The following is a 13,563-nucleotide window of genomic DNA, read 5'->3' as shown; positions in this document are numbered from 1 at the left end:
CCTATTGTCCTGTAAGTGTCTTCCTTCAAGAAGCCTCCTGGACCCCAAACCAGGTCAGTTGTCCCTAATCTGTGTCCCTGCTCTTCAGTGCCTTATGCATATCTCTAGTGTGGCTTTTATCACTTCATATGGCTTATTTGTCTTCCTTGCCCCACCATCCTCCACCTCGGTGAGCTCCTTGGAGGCTGGATTGGCCTTGTTTATCTCAGCACCTAGTACAATATGTGGCTTATACTGTACGTACACGGAAGGTTGTCCTTTATATTAGCGTTCAGCAGTTTTGAAAGTGTCCTGACACAAATGAACTCATCCATAGAGATATGATTGTATTTCCTTACTTAACATTCGTTCCTTCTGAATAAAATGTTCCTTTAAAAAATATTACCTTTACTTACAAGATTTATATGAAGTCAGTTATCCATTATGTCACAAATGTGACTGTGTTGGAGTCCATACTATCTCATTTTTGCCTGAAGAGTTTGAGAAAGAGCAGTTTTCCTTTTACTGACTTGATGGAGTAGGTGTCTGTGGGTGTGCAGTGGGGAATGGCTGCACAGAGCTAAGAAGCTGGCTTCCCTGTGTGAGTCTCAGATTGTGATCTGACCTTCTTATGAGATCTCATTCATGACTTCCTGGTGGCAGAGAGTGGGGTCAGGACTAGGAAGGGCATGCATAGTGTGGTTTAGAGGAAGCTGTCTCACTCAGTCCTTACGACCACCAAATTTTAGAGCTTTAGGTCATTTGTTTCAACCTCTGCTTTTAAGAAGTGGGGAAAGAGATCTAATATTTTACCTGGGAAACTGTAGAAGATCTCCCACTAATCTCGTGTTCCTTTCTCCAAGAGTCTGGACTCAGAGGTCACTAAGGTGCTGATCCCAATCAAAATATCTTAGTAGAATTGATCCCCTCTCTCTTTTGGCAGCATCATCTGAATATCTGAATAGTTTGCTCTGGGTAGAGGATGTGTTAATGTTGCTATATAGAAATTCATGGAAGACATAGTTCCTGGCCTCTAGGAACTTACAAACTGAGACGTGGGATTTAAGAATGATTTGCACATGCCAGTCAAGTCAAAAGAAAGAGAAAAATTTAAATATAGGTTTTATTTGAAAGTCAAACCAGACATTAAATAAAAATCATTTTTATTTTTTTGCTTTTGTTTGGACTTTCCAGTTTGTATATGTTGATAATCTCTAAATTATAATTTAAATTTAGGGAAGTGCTGAGGGCGAGTGGACATTTGCTTTTTCCCAGGATGCAGGGGGGTCAGAGTGGAGAGGAAGGGATGATGTTGCTGAGCACTTCTGCAAGGTGGGGGCTTGTTATTTCCACTTCTCTGCTAGGACACTGGGGTACAAGGATTTCCGGTGGTTAGGTTGCTAGTGAGGTGGGGGAGGGGACAGAACCCAGTTCTGTCATCAGACCCACATAGGCTGCTAAGAAGCAGAAAAAGACCAACATTCTGGGTCTGCATTATCAACCTGAAAGAAGTCCAGTGAAGTTCAGAAGGAGGTCATCTGGTTCAAGCCCGCATTTTACATACAGATGGAGAAGCCAAAGCCCTAAAAAGCCTAGCAACCAGCCTGGGGAAGGCAGAAGGCAGTTGGGGCATGTGGGGCCAAAGGCCCAGCCCTGACAAACAGGGAACCTGGTGAGAAAGAGGCATTCTGTCCAAGAAAGAGGAGGCAAAAAGAAATAGCTGTTCTCATTCCCACACCCTTTATTGAATTATAATAATTTTCCAAAGAACTCTTGAGTCCTGCTACTTCAGGCTGTCAAGCCTGACATCTACCTCTTTCCCCCCAAGCCTGGCACCCTTTGAGGTGCCTCACGGTCCAGCTGGGAAGCGAGGGCTGCATGGGAGTGGGGCTTCAGTGCCTGCGTGTCATCCTCTGTCACCCCTGGGCCCCCAGCCCCTCGTTCCTTTGGTCTAGCCTCTAGACAACCTTTCAGCCTTTCAACAACTTCCCTGGAAGTTCCTTACTGTCCTGAGAAAATAGCTCCCAAGGCCTCATCCTTATATTTACACTTGTAAATATAAGAGCTCTTGTTTTTATAAAGTGCTTTTATGTCCACCTTGTCACTTGATCCTCATAACATCCCTGGTGAGATAGGAAGGAAGGGTTTATGACTGCCATTTTACAGGAAAGAAGATGGAGTCTGCCCTTTTCATTTTCCAGTGTCCTCAGGGAACAGTTACAAACCTCAGCCTCCTGCTGGCCCAGCAGTGCTCCTTTGGCACAGGTTCCAGGTTCTCTCTCTCTCTCTCTCTCTCTCTCTCTCTCTCTCGTCTCATATTTTCTAGAATCTCAATGGCTTCTGAAGGGCAGACACATGACACATATGGCTGATGATCCACGGTTAACCAAAGGCTGCAGTCACAGCTACGTTGCTTTGGCAGTGTCCCTCCAAATTCCTTAGCTGATTTCCAAGTACCGTGTGTCACTCCCGTCCCATGCTTGCAGTCCTTCTTGTCTACCGTTCATCATCTAATCAGATTTATTTTTTAAAGGACATAGTTTGCAAACTTCTGTTTTATCCACATGGATGTTTTGGCTTATTTTTTCTTGCCTAAATATTAGGCATCCAACTTAATGGATCCCCCAAATTAATATAATTTATTTGCCATCTTGTCAGTGCAAAACAACTGTGTTCTTAAGACAAAGCACCGAAGACCAGAATCCTTCCTCCACTTCTATTTCTTGACTTAGCAGCAAGTAAACAGTTCTGTAAACATGTGTGGGTTTGTGTGTGTATGGACCCACTGTTCTAGTAAAGTCTTAACTGGTTTTGTTCCAGTTTAAGTACCAAGCGGCCCTGCCTTATTCAGAATGGAGATTCCCGTAGCATCTGGACGTTCATCAAGGCCCGTTTCAGCTGCTCGTAGGTCACGAACATCGCCACATTCCAGGCTCCCAAACGCAAAAAAGATGGTGTAAACCTGATGAGAGAAACAACCAAAACATCAGGTGGAGTGGACTAAGAGTCCCAAAGAGATCTCCAGTGCTCCCCCCATTCACAGTGTTAGTGCCAAAGGACCTAGGCTTCTGTTGTGAGCATTTTCTGAGATCTGTTTAGGCTTTTTCTTCTCTGCGGAAGGAATTTAGGCAGAAGCTGCAGTCAGGAAAGGAAAGGAAAGGAAAAAGGAAAGGAAAAAGGAAAGGAAAGGAAAGGAAAGACATTTTGAGCCAGGTTCTGTGTTAGGCAGTTAATTCCCATAATTATATAAGGTAGCTGTGATGGTTGCCAGGTTTCTTTTTCTTTTTTTCTTTTTTTCTTTTTATTTTTTTCCAACGTTTGTTTATTTTTGGGACAGAGAGAGACAGAGCATGAACGGGGGAGGGGCAGAGAGAGAGGGAGACACAGAATCGGAAACAGGCTCCAGGCTCTGAGCCATCAGCCCAGAGCCCGACGCGGGGCTCGAACTCACGGACCGCGAGATCGTGACCTGGCTGAAGTCGGACGCTTAACCGACTGCGCCACCCAGGCGCCCCACCAGGTTTCTTTTTCAAAAGAAACTGAGGCCCAGGGCAGTTAAGGAGCTCAACTAAAACCACCTGACTCCACCCTGCTGCTGGGTGTTTCTGGGATCATTTACAGACTGAGAGGCCATCCCTGAGGGGGTCCCACCAGGGCACCTAGAAGCTGGCTCACCACAGGGCGAAGACTGGGTGACACCAAATTTAGCCAATCTCCAGAGAGCCTGCCTGTCCTGTGTTAGTGCAGCTGGGAGACAGTCCCCACCTTAGCTGCGCAGACTCAGGGAGGAGCCTATGACCTGGCCCTGCTCCCTCTTCAGCCTCTCTCTCTGCAGATCCTCTCCAGGTCTTCTCTCTCCTGCCAGCCTTGCTTCCGTGCCTTTGCTCGTGATGCTCCCTCTGTCTGGGAATGTCCCCTACTCTCTTCCTTGCCTGGCTGGTTGCTCTAGGCTCTGGAGGGCTTAGCTTGGGCACCACAACCTCATCCTAAGGCCTCTCCAGAACCCTCAGCCTAGGCTCCACAGGGAGTATAGCACCGAGACAATGAATATGAACTCCAGAATCAGACCTGGGTTCAAATCCTAGCTCTTTCAGGTTCTAGCTTCATGACCTAGGACAAGTTACTGAATCTTCCTAAGCCTCAGTGTCCTCATCTGTAAAATAAGCAAAATAACAATATTGACCTCATAGGGTTGTTGTGAAGGATTCAGTGAGTTACTATACAGCACACGGTGCAGGGCCCAGTATCAGTAAATGCTCAATAAATGTCACCCATGTGTCTGCTGCTCTCTGAGGGAAGCACAGGGCCCAGCACATAGGAGATGCTCAGTAAATGTTTTCCAAGTGAAAGAATGAACTGAGACAGGTGGCTACCACTGATTGATTGTAATGATAGAAGCACTTACAGGGAAAGAACAATCTGCCAACTGAAATAGTTTTATTATGTCACTCCCAGGGTTGAGAACCTGATTGCATGTTTGGTCCAATCCATGGTTGGGCACCAGAAAACTGTCTGCTGAAGGTGTCAGTGGTAGGAGGTGGAAGGGGGGAGGTAGCATCTGATGATTTGGGTTAGAGCCACGGCTCTGACATTTTAAGTTTGTGATCATTACGATCTAGCATGGGGGATAATTGAAACTTACAAATCCTATAACACAAAGTAGGAGGTGGTAAATACCATAAAAAATGATATCAAGGAAGCGTTGCTGAAGCTCACAGGGAGGAGGAAAAATTTGACCTGAGAGCGCTGGGGAGAAGGTGGCATTTGAACTAGTTCTGAAGCTTGGCTAAGATTTAAGGCATTCCATTAAGAGGGAATGGTAAAAGCAAAGACACAGAGGCAAGAAAATGTGAAGTGTGTTGGGCATCTTGGCCGCCGTCAGTGGTGCTCCACAGTCATGACTGTGGGTTGGAGAAAAGTCAAGATTGCCAACCACCTCTCCCTCCTTCTCTCCTGCCCAATAAGCACTCTGACCTACGCCTAGACTTCTTTTTCTCAGGCAGCCTTCCCTGACTGTCCAAATCAGATTTGGTCCATTTTTTTTTTTTAAACTCCTATAGTTCTTTATATTTTTCCTTTGAGGCATTTACATCTGTGCTGTTCACCACCATGTCCCCAGGTGGACCCATGGCAGGCATATTATACATGGAAGGAGGGAAAGAAGGAAGGAGGGAAGGAAACAAGCCCGGGTTCTCTGGGAGGGGGTGCTGGAAGCAGGAAGGGGGAGGCTCACCCCTTATAGAAAGCTGTGGGGCCCTCATGGGCCACCATCTTCAGCATACAGTCCAAGGGGCTGCGGTATTGGCCTGGGGGCGAGTTCATGTACCGGGTCTTCACTACGTCCACTGGGGAGGCCACCACTGTGGCACAGAAGCCGGCTCCAAAGGCAGAGATGAAGTGGCAGGGCAAGTTGTCTGTAGCAGGAGAGGGCAGGGCAAATATCGAGCTGTGAGATGGCAGCACACTTGCTCTCTGTTCCATGTGCATCATCGTTTGTCCTTCACCAAACTGTGAACTCCTTGCGTGTAAGGATAGTGCTGTCTAAACCTCTCACAGTACTCGCAAAATAGAACAGGGCTGTCCCAGAGCTGGAAGGCTATGCAGCCCAATGACCTCATTAGAGGAAAATGAAGTCAGAGAAGGAGACTCTTACTTAAAGAGGCATGGTGGGAAGTCCTGGCTGGAAGCCAGGTCTTTGGCCTCCCCACCCAGGGCTCTTTCCCACTTGTCACAATGATGGACTGGGCATTTTTTAAAAGATCTAATTGGCTCTATTAAATGATTCATGAATCGGGCAGCACCCCATCTAGCGAGTAGAGAGGCGCTCCTACACTGGGCATTTTTATCGGGCGCTGCTCCTCTCTCTGCTCCTTCTAACACCCAGGTGCCTCTGAGTAGTGCCCACTCTGTAATTCTAGGTTCCCTCCCTGCTGTGGGAGGGCAGCTGCCTGGAGCCCAAGGCCTCACCAGTGAGCAGGTGATAGTCTAGCAGCTTCTCCTTGATGATGTCATAGGTCACCATCTCAGCACAGTTGACGATGGCGTTCCTTGTGATGTTGGGCAAAGTTCCTGTTAAGGAGGAGGTGAGGGCCGATGAGTGGAAAATAGGATATGTGGGCTCCCTGGTTGCAAGGTCACAGGCCCCAGTTTGGGGAACATAATGTTCCATTCCAGGGAGGCTCCACGGAGGAGCCTGCCTCAGTTGAGCAGATTCTACATTTTCCTCTCTGGAGTTAACAACTCTTAGATTATCTATATCCACCTCAGAGACAGAAAACAGAGAGGCCCTCTTATATTTGCTTGAGCCATATTTTGGAGAATAATCTGTAATACCTATCAAAATTAAAATGAGCTTCCCTGAGACCTGGCTAAAGCCAGACAAGGAAGTCTTTCTTTGGAAGAGAGAGGCAAGGCTCTTGGAGCAGTGATGGAAGGTGGCCCTGGGGGCCCCCAGGAGAGCATCAAGGCCAAGCCACTGATATCATAGACGAGGGCTGGGTTCTGGGAAAGCATATAGCAAATAAGGCTGTGACCAGGTGTCCTGTCCTTAACCTTCACTGGGTCACTGTTCCTTCTGCAAAGATAAGTATGACCCCCAATCCACATGTGAGAGAGACTCTGGCATTTGTCAAAGTCACCACTTTGACACACGGGTAATCCTGAAGTCTTGTTCCTGAAGAAGCCCCCTCCACACCGCACCTCCCTGTGCCTGACAACTCATAGCTGCCTCCTCCAGCGGCCTCTATTTCTTCTCCATGCCCTGTAGTCACCCCTGATAGGGCTTTGCTGGGGAAGTCCTTCCCTTCCATCTCCACACATCTAGAGCCCACTGAGCCTTGAGGCCCAGTTTAAGCATCACCTTCTGTCACCACCCCTGGAGACTACATGGCCTCTCCTGCCTCTGGCCCCACACCTCTGTATGAACCTAGCACATCCTCCCCTGTGGAATGCTGTTCCTCGACGTGGCTTATCTCTGTCTGTGAGAGCCACGAGGCTGTGGAAAGTGTCTTCTATTAATTTCTGTCTCCCTCACAGCAGCCTGTGCAGGCTGCAAGGTTGACAAGTTGAACTGAATTTGGGTACTGTGGCAGGGCAGCGTGACAGTTTTGGTTGGGTTGTTCTTTCAGAATCACTGCAATACACCATGCTTGGAGATCTTTCCTTGCCTAGTACTCTGCCCTAGCCCTAGGGTAGGGAATGCTCTGCCCAAGGCCCTCTGAGCCTGGAGTCCAGACCTACCTTTCCATAGGCCCCTGACCCCTTCCTCCCTGGCGATGGTCCTGTAGGCATCCATTGTCCCGCTGTACTTCCTGCTGCTCCCAGCCCCAAGGTGTATGCTGGCCTGAAATCGGACCTTCACCACGTCCGTGGGCTGTGCACATGATACCGCCATGGCTCCTGTGGTGCAGCCTGCCAAAATCCGGGTAGTGATGCTGGAGTCTGGAGAGAAGGAGAGAGAGTGGGCCAGTGTTCTGCCACCCAGCCCTTCTCTGGACTTGATGCTGTTCTCTGGGGAGCTGCCCCTGCCTGATGCCTGCCTCTTCTTCTAGGCCAGGCTTCTAGAGCTTTCCTGACAGTGGCTCGGCCTCCTCATGAGTGTCTGTTACCAGCCTCCCATGCCCCAGCTCTGCCTCTGAGTCTGCACTGCCCTCATCTCTGACCCACTAGCCTTGAGTATGCTTCTGCCCACCCCTTTGGTGTCTACAAGATACCAGACACTCACGGTCCGATCCTTTGGGGGTGTAGAACTGCTTGACAGAGTCGTAGAGGCCGATGCGGATGGAGGCAAAGCTCATCTGGCGCTGCAGGCCAGCGACCAGCCCGTTGTAGGGGCTGCGGGGGCCCTCGGTGCGCACCATGGTCAGGATGGTGCCCAGCACGCCACGGTACTGGGTTCTCCGGGCTGCCTGCGTCGCCTGGTTCTCCCCTTGGATCTGAGGAACATCCCGGCAGAGACATGAGCGGAGAGGGGGCAGATGGGGCTGGCTTTCTTTTTTTCTTTTTTTTTTGAATGTTTTTATTTATTTTTGAGACAGAGACAGACAGAGCATGAGCAGGGAAGGGGCAGAGAGAGAGGGAGACACAGAATCTGAAGCAGGGTCCAGGCTCTGAGCTGTCAGCACAGAGCCCGTTGCGGGGCTTGAACTCACAGGCCGCGAGATCATGACCTGAGCTGAAGTCGGATGCTCAACCAACTGAGCCACCCAGGCACCCTGATGGGGCTGGTTTTCAAGAACAAGCATGATTATACAGCCATCACATCCCCAGTAAAAATAACTGAGGCTCGTGCGGCAGTTTATAGCTCATAAGCTGTTATACACGGTGTGGTGCTCAACCCTCAGAGCACATGGAGGGCAGATTGTTTTTCCCACAAGTGGTTGACGGTTTGTCCAAGGTCACATGGTTACTTTTACTTCACACTTTATGGTTTATAGACTACTGTGAGGCCATGAAGGGTCCAAGGGATTAATTAAGATTTTTTTTTGTCTTGGATGATGGTGATGGGGAAATGGTGAGGCAGGGTTGAAACAGTGGAGTAGTGAGTGGCCTGCTCAGGGTTCTGTGTAAGGAAGAGCATGCTGGCAGACATGAGGGGAGCTGGGGTGGAGAACTCAGCCCCTCCTTTGATCTGAACAATGACCCTTGCCAAAAAGCACCTACCTGCAGGCGAACCTTGGCTGTGTCCAGTGGAAAGGTGAGGAGATCAGCAAAACAGGCCGCTGTGCCTGCCCCCAGGAACTTCACAGCTGTCGTGGGAGGTACGTCTGAAGGCTTTAGTCCAACCATGGTCCCAGAAGGTTCTGTCTGGTCCCTCCAGGGCCCAGTAGAGGTCCAAGGAGAGAGACCCCTTTGTAGCCCTGAGCTTTAGTGCAGGGAGGAGGCTGCAGGAGACAGGCCAGAGGAGGCAGTTGGAACTTGGGCCATCTGTACCTGTCCCCAGGCTCCGTTCAGCACTGGCAGAGGTTTTAGCAAGAGAAAAACCTGGGCATTGCTATGCTTAGCTGTGTGGATTTGGCTTTTAAGAATCCGTTCACTCTTGCAATCCTTGCCTTCCTCCTCCTCCCTCCACTGACTGGGTGGATCTTCATCCTTTAGAGGAGGAAACTGAGGCTCAGGCAGGGACCAGAAGTGGTCCCCAGAAGGTCCTTCCCCTGGGAAGGACCTGCCCCCTGAAGTGTATGGAGAACCTGCCAAGTCTCCCCACTTCAGGTCTTTCTATCCCAAATCAACAAAATAAATGTGCCTCCTGGCTCACCTAAACTGCTAGTTATCTTGGATGAAGGCTTTTTATGCAAGGCTGCCTGAATATACTTTTATTATACTTAAACAAAATCCTTCCCAGCCTTCGATTCCTTCTCTGTCACTGCAGATGGTTAATCTATGACTAGAGGCGTTTCCTCCCAACACTGTGGGATTCCCAGGCTGATGTTCTGCGTGGAGGAGGGAGGGAAATGGGTCCTGGGCTCCTCTGCTGCTCTGCCTCTCCAGGTCTCCTAGGGAGATGGGGCTACATCCTGCTGCTAATGGTGGGGGGCAGTGGCCGCTGATCTGCCTGGCTCAGCACATGCCTTTCCCCCCACCCCTGCCCCACACCCCCGAGGCCTTCCCTTCTCAGCTGAAGCAGACGAGCGTCTCAGAAAGAGGAGGATCAGTCTTGGGCCAAGGGAACGTGCCTCATCTCCTGGTGTGTATTTGTCCTGTGCTGCCCGTACTGCTGCTGGCTGACCAGGGGCACATTTATATCTGAAGGTCCTGGTTTAGCTGTGGTTACCTTGGGAGGCTGTCATGGGCAGCCCTGCATTCTTATAACCTGGGCTTCTGTGCATCAAGCTTTTGGTGCTGATGACATTTCTTAGCAGGTCACCCCACTGGCGCCCAACTCGCACATACACCTGGTGTGCTGGGATCCTGAACCCTTCTGCGTCCTCATCTCTGGAGCCAGGGCCAGTCCCATAGAGTCATGAGGTGGGCACAGTGTGCGTTGCCTTCCTATGGGCAATAGGAAAACTCTGATCCTGCGGTGAGGAAACCTGAGCTCCTGCCCTGTCTTCATGGCTTACTAAGGGTGGTGGGACCTTGGATATGTCATTTAACCTCTGGGTAAATGAGAATAATATATTACCTGTTCATCAGTGATAAATTGGATGCCAAAAGATAGGGGTGACCACTCAGGTCTTCTTTCAGGACTGCTATCTGCAACTCTGGTTCTCCCTGTGCTGTGCCCTCCCCCTACATGGCACCTAAACTCTTGTGCTTGCTGCCACCTTTCCCTGGAAAAGCCTGTTCTTTTTTTTTTTTTTTTTTTTAATTTTTTTAAACGTTTATTTATTTTTGAGACAGAGAGAGATCGAGCATGAATGGGGGAGGGGCGGAGAGAGAGGGAGACACAGAATCGGAAGCAGGCTCCAGGCTCCGAGCCATCAGCCCAGAGCCCGATGCGGGGCTTGAACTCACGGACCGTGAGATCGTGACCTGAGTTGAAGTCGGACGCTTAACCGACTGAGCCACCCAGGCACCCCTGGAAAAGCCTGTTCTTAAGAAGAAACAGATGTTCAATTTCATGCTAAGGTGTAAGTGACTATCTTAATGATCAGGTATTTCTTGACTACTACAGTAGGCACTAGGGAAGGAAAGATATGGAATGGATCATGTTTGGCCCTTGCCCTCCAGGAGCTTGCAGATAGGTGTTGAATCATCCAGGGAGTTAAGGAGGTGGGATAGAGGAAGAAGGGCTGAGGTTGGAACTCACCAGCCAGCAGATCCCAGCCTGGTAGCCTGCGTCATAGTGTGGATGGACAACTGTTAAATCATGCCCAGAGGAAGAGGATGCGTTATTTTTATTTTCCCAGCATGAGGCTACATTTACAATTTTATTTTTATTTTTTAAACTTGATGTATGATTTACATAGGATGACTGTATGCATTTTAGTGGTCACTGAGCTGTAAAGGGAATCATGCATCGATTCTAAATGTTAGGCCCAAATGGCAGATGCAGGAGGAGGTTTTCTGGATGGGGACCTAACCTAGTGTCCAAGCATACAGAAGTCAGATCGTGTCAATTCCCTGTTTTAAAACTATCCAGTTCCCCTCCTTATTCAGAACAAAGTCCCATGTCCCTTGTGATATACTTGGGCCAACAGGGAGCACTTCATGGGTATTACCTAATGGGCTGGGTCTTCCTGGGGAGGCCTGTTTTCCCCAGGCCTGGGGGTTGGTTTGAGGGGGGGAGGTGGGGAGGCTGAAGTGTCCAGAAACTCCTTTGCCCCCGCTGCCTCTAGTCCCACACCTTCTTGTTGATTAACTCATTAACTGCAATGGTTTCCCCTCTAGATAGGGATCCCCAAAGGCAGGGACGGGGTATAGTATACTTATCCTGCTTCTCTGTGTAGTCTGGTACAGGGATGGCCCAGGGCTAGAGGGTCCCAGGGAGGACCAGCTGACCAAGGAACCCTACTTGCTGAAGTGGAGAAATGGGAAATCAGAGAAGCCCACAGTGTTCTTCGGTGGAGGGTCTTGAATGCCAGGGCTGTACTGAATCTAGCAGAGAATGGGGAGTGGTTGGTGGCTCTCAAGTAGAGGAATGACACCATCAGACCTGTGTTCATAGCATGCTGGTGCAAATGTTAAGGCTGGACCAGAACGAGAGATCGGAGACAGAGCAGTGAGGAGGTTGTTGGAATGATGCAGCAAGAGATGTTGGAGCCTCAATTCAGGCAAGAGCAGTGGCCAGGGGTGAAGCTGGAGCCTACTCTAGAGGCAGTCCTGAGCTACTCATGAGAGGCAGAATGGACAGGCATGGACACAAGTCAAAAGCCATACCTCGATGGGAGGGCTCTAGAACTTTCATTGGTCAAGTTGTGGTGGAGAGGGAAGCCACCATGGTAGACTCAGGTAGGGGCTTCTCTGAGGTCACTGCTCTCCAGCCTCCTTCCCCCTTTACTCCAGCCTCCTAAATTGTTACGTGAGGAAACCTAGCAGCCAACAGAACTTTGCCACTGACAAAGGTGAAGTTGAGAGCAGAATCTTCTCTCGGTGTCTTTGTGGGGGCACTTGAGGGATGGGATGTTCCAGCTGCACAGCCTACCATAGCAGTGCGCCGTTAATGTCTGCTCAGTGCTTCTTGCATGAGGCACAGTGCTCAGGGCTTTATAGGTATTGACTAACTCAGTCCCTTTATAAGGCTATAAGGTAGTTGTCACAATTATTCCCACTTCATAAACAAGGGACCTCAGCCGCTGAAGGCTTCAGCTAGTCATAAGACTGAAGGGATGGGGCTGGGATTGGAGCCCAGGTCTGTCTGACACCTGTGCCCGTTCCACTGTCCAGAGCCCTAGGCTTCAGGGAGAGCTCAGGATCCCTGGAGCTGCTTGTTTACAGGGTGGATTCTCAGAGGCCTTTCACACCAGAGATCCTGATTCAGATCTGGGCTGGGCCCTGGGGATCTGTTTTCCACGGCAGCTCCGAAGCAGGGGTCAGAGGACCCCATTCTGAGATGCCCTGCCTGATCTCACCCTCCTGGCAAAGCCTCCATATCATCCCCGCTGAAGAAGCCACCCGAGTAGAGGTCTCTGGGCTCTGTAACCTCCCACTATGTGACTTGGGTCAGGCCTCAGGCCAGAGGTGCCCCCATCATCTCTACTCAGGACAGGGGTCCCAGGATGCTCATGGGAGAGGAATTAATGCTCTGGAGGAAGTCTGGGGATTCTGGGCCAGACTAAGGAGAAAGCCGCTTCTTATCTATGGGGATTTGCAAAATCACAGAGGAGGCAGCCAGCAGAAAAAGGGGGGAGTGAGTGACACAGGGGTTGGGGTTGAGCCTCAGCCCTGCTACGGTGCCCTCATTGCAGTTACCCCCTCTTGACAAGGTGGGGGCGTAAGGAAATCTACCGGGTCTGTAGTGATCCCAGGCTAGCGATCCTGGATAGCTCCCGGCTGCTCTCTGTAAGCTGCTGTGAAAGGCAGAACAGTGCTGGTGACGGAAGGGGTCTTACCTGTGAGTCCAGCCAGGGGAGGGGAAGCACAGGGCCTCCTTAAGAATCCTTAGCGCTCCATCCCAGGAGGCGGCAGCAGGGACCTCGTTGCCCCCTTGCCATTCACTGTTGTCTCTGCTGCCTCTGTCTTGGCACCTATCTTTATACACTCCAGCTGACCTGAAACCTTACCCTAGAGAAACTAGTTGACAGCCTGATCACTTGACGAGACTTGGCTGGCCAGTGAGTGGAGGGCGGTGAGGGGAAAGGTCAGAGTTCCAGATCTGGTTTAGTTCCTCTGACTCGAGGTTCTTTAAAACAGCTCCTTCCAGCTGCTGAGAGAGCTACCTCAGGTAATAAAGGGTATATATGGGGATAGGGGTTGGACCTGTCACCCCTGAGAATTCAAAGGTCACGGCCACTCACGATAGGCTGGGCAGGGTTCTCCTGGACCTCCCAACATTAACAATGATAGTAATGGTCATTTCTTGGTGCCTACTATGTGCTAGATACTTTGCAGATGTTATTTCTATTTTTTACAATCCTATGAGGTAGGTACTAATAGGATTCTAAGTTTTTTTTTTTTTAAATAACAGCTTTACTGAGATATAAT

At 49.9% G+C, this 13,563-nt stretch overlaps 1 protein-coding gene across 2 annotated transcripts; it reads right to left on the bottom strand.

Annotated features, from left to right (window-relative positions):
* Window positions 1-1,702: 1,702 nt before the first annotated feature.
* Window positions 1,703-13,275, bottom strand: UCP3 (uncoupling protein 3). 2 transcript variants are annotated; one of them, XM_045484070.1, is made up of 8 exons: window positions 12,972-13,275; window positions 10,730-10,779; window positions 8,641-8,861; window positions 7,703-7,913; window positions 7,219-7,419; window positions 5,947-6,048; window positions 5,213-5,393; window positions 1,703-2,941 (listed from the first exon to the last, which is right to left on the bottom strand). In XM_045484070.1, exons 3-8 carry the CDS (start codon window positions 8,764-8,766, stop codon window positions 2,827-2,829), a joined length of 936 nt encoding a protein of 311 aa, XP_045340026.1. In that variant the 5' UTR covers window positions 8,767-8,861; window positions 10,730-10,779; window positions 12,972-13,275; the 3' UTR covers window positions 1,703-2,826. The 2 variants fall into 2 exon arrangements, with proteins under 2 accessions (XP_045340026.1, XP_045340025.1); XM_045484069.1 differs by lacking the exon at window positions 10,730-10,779.
* Between the last annotated feature and the right edge of the window lie 288 nt (window positions 13,276-13,563).

Source organism: Leopardus geoffroyi, chromosome D1 (assembly GCF_018350155.1).
Source record: "Leopardus geoffroyi isolate Oge1 chromosome D1, O.geoffroyi_Oge1_pat1.0, whole genome shotgun sequence".
NCBI classification, from domain to species: Eukaryota; Metazoa; Chordata; class Mammalia; order Carnivora; family Felidae; genus Leopardus; species Leopardus geoffroyi.
The sequence above is the reverse complement of the archived record's forward strand: the minus strand, read 5'-3'. Positions and strand labels throughout refer to the sequence as shown.

Coding starts and splice junctions, on each gene's coding strand:
- UCP3 (XM_045484070.1), bottom strand. CDS start 8,766: ATGGTTGGACTAAAGCCTTCAGACGTACCTCCCACGACAGCTGTGAAG. Junction 5,394..5,946: donor AGACTATCACCTGCTCACTG/GTGAGGCCTTGG, acceptor CTCCTGCTACAG/ACAACTTGCCCTGCCACTTC. Junction 2,942..5,212: donor CCCACAGCTTTCTATAAGGG/GTGAGCCTCCCC, acceptor TTCTCTCATCAG/GTTTACACCATCTTTTTTGC.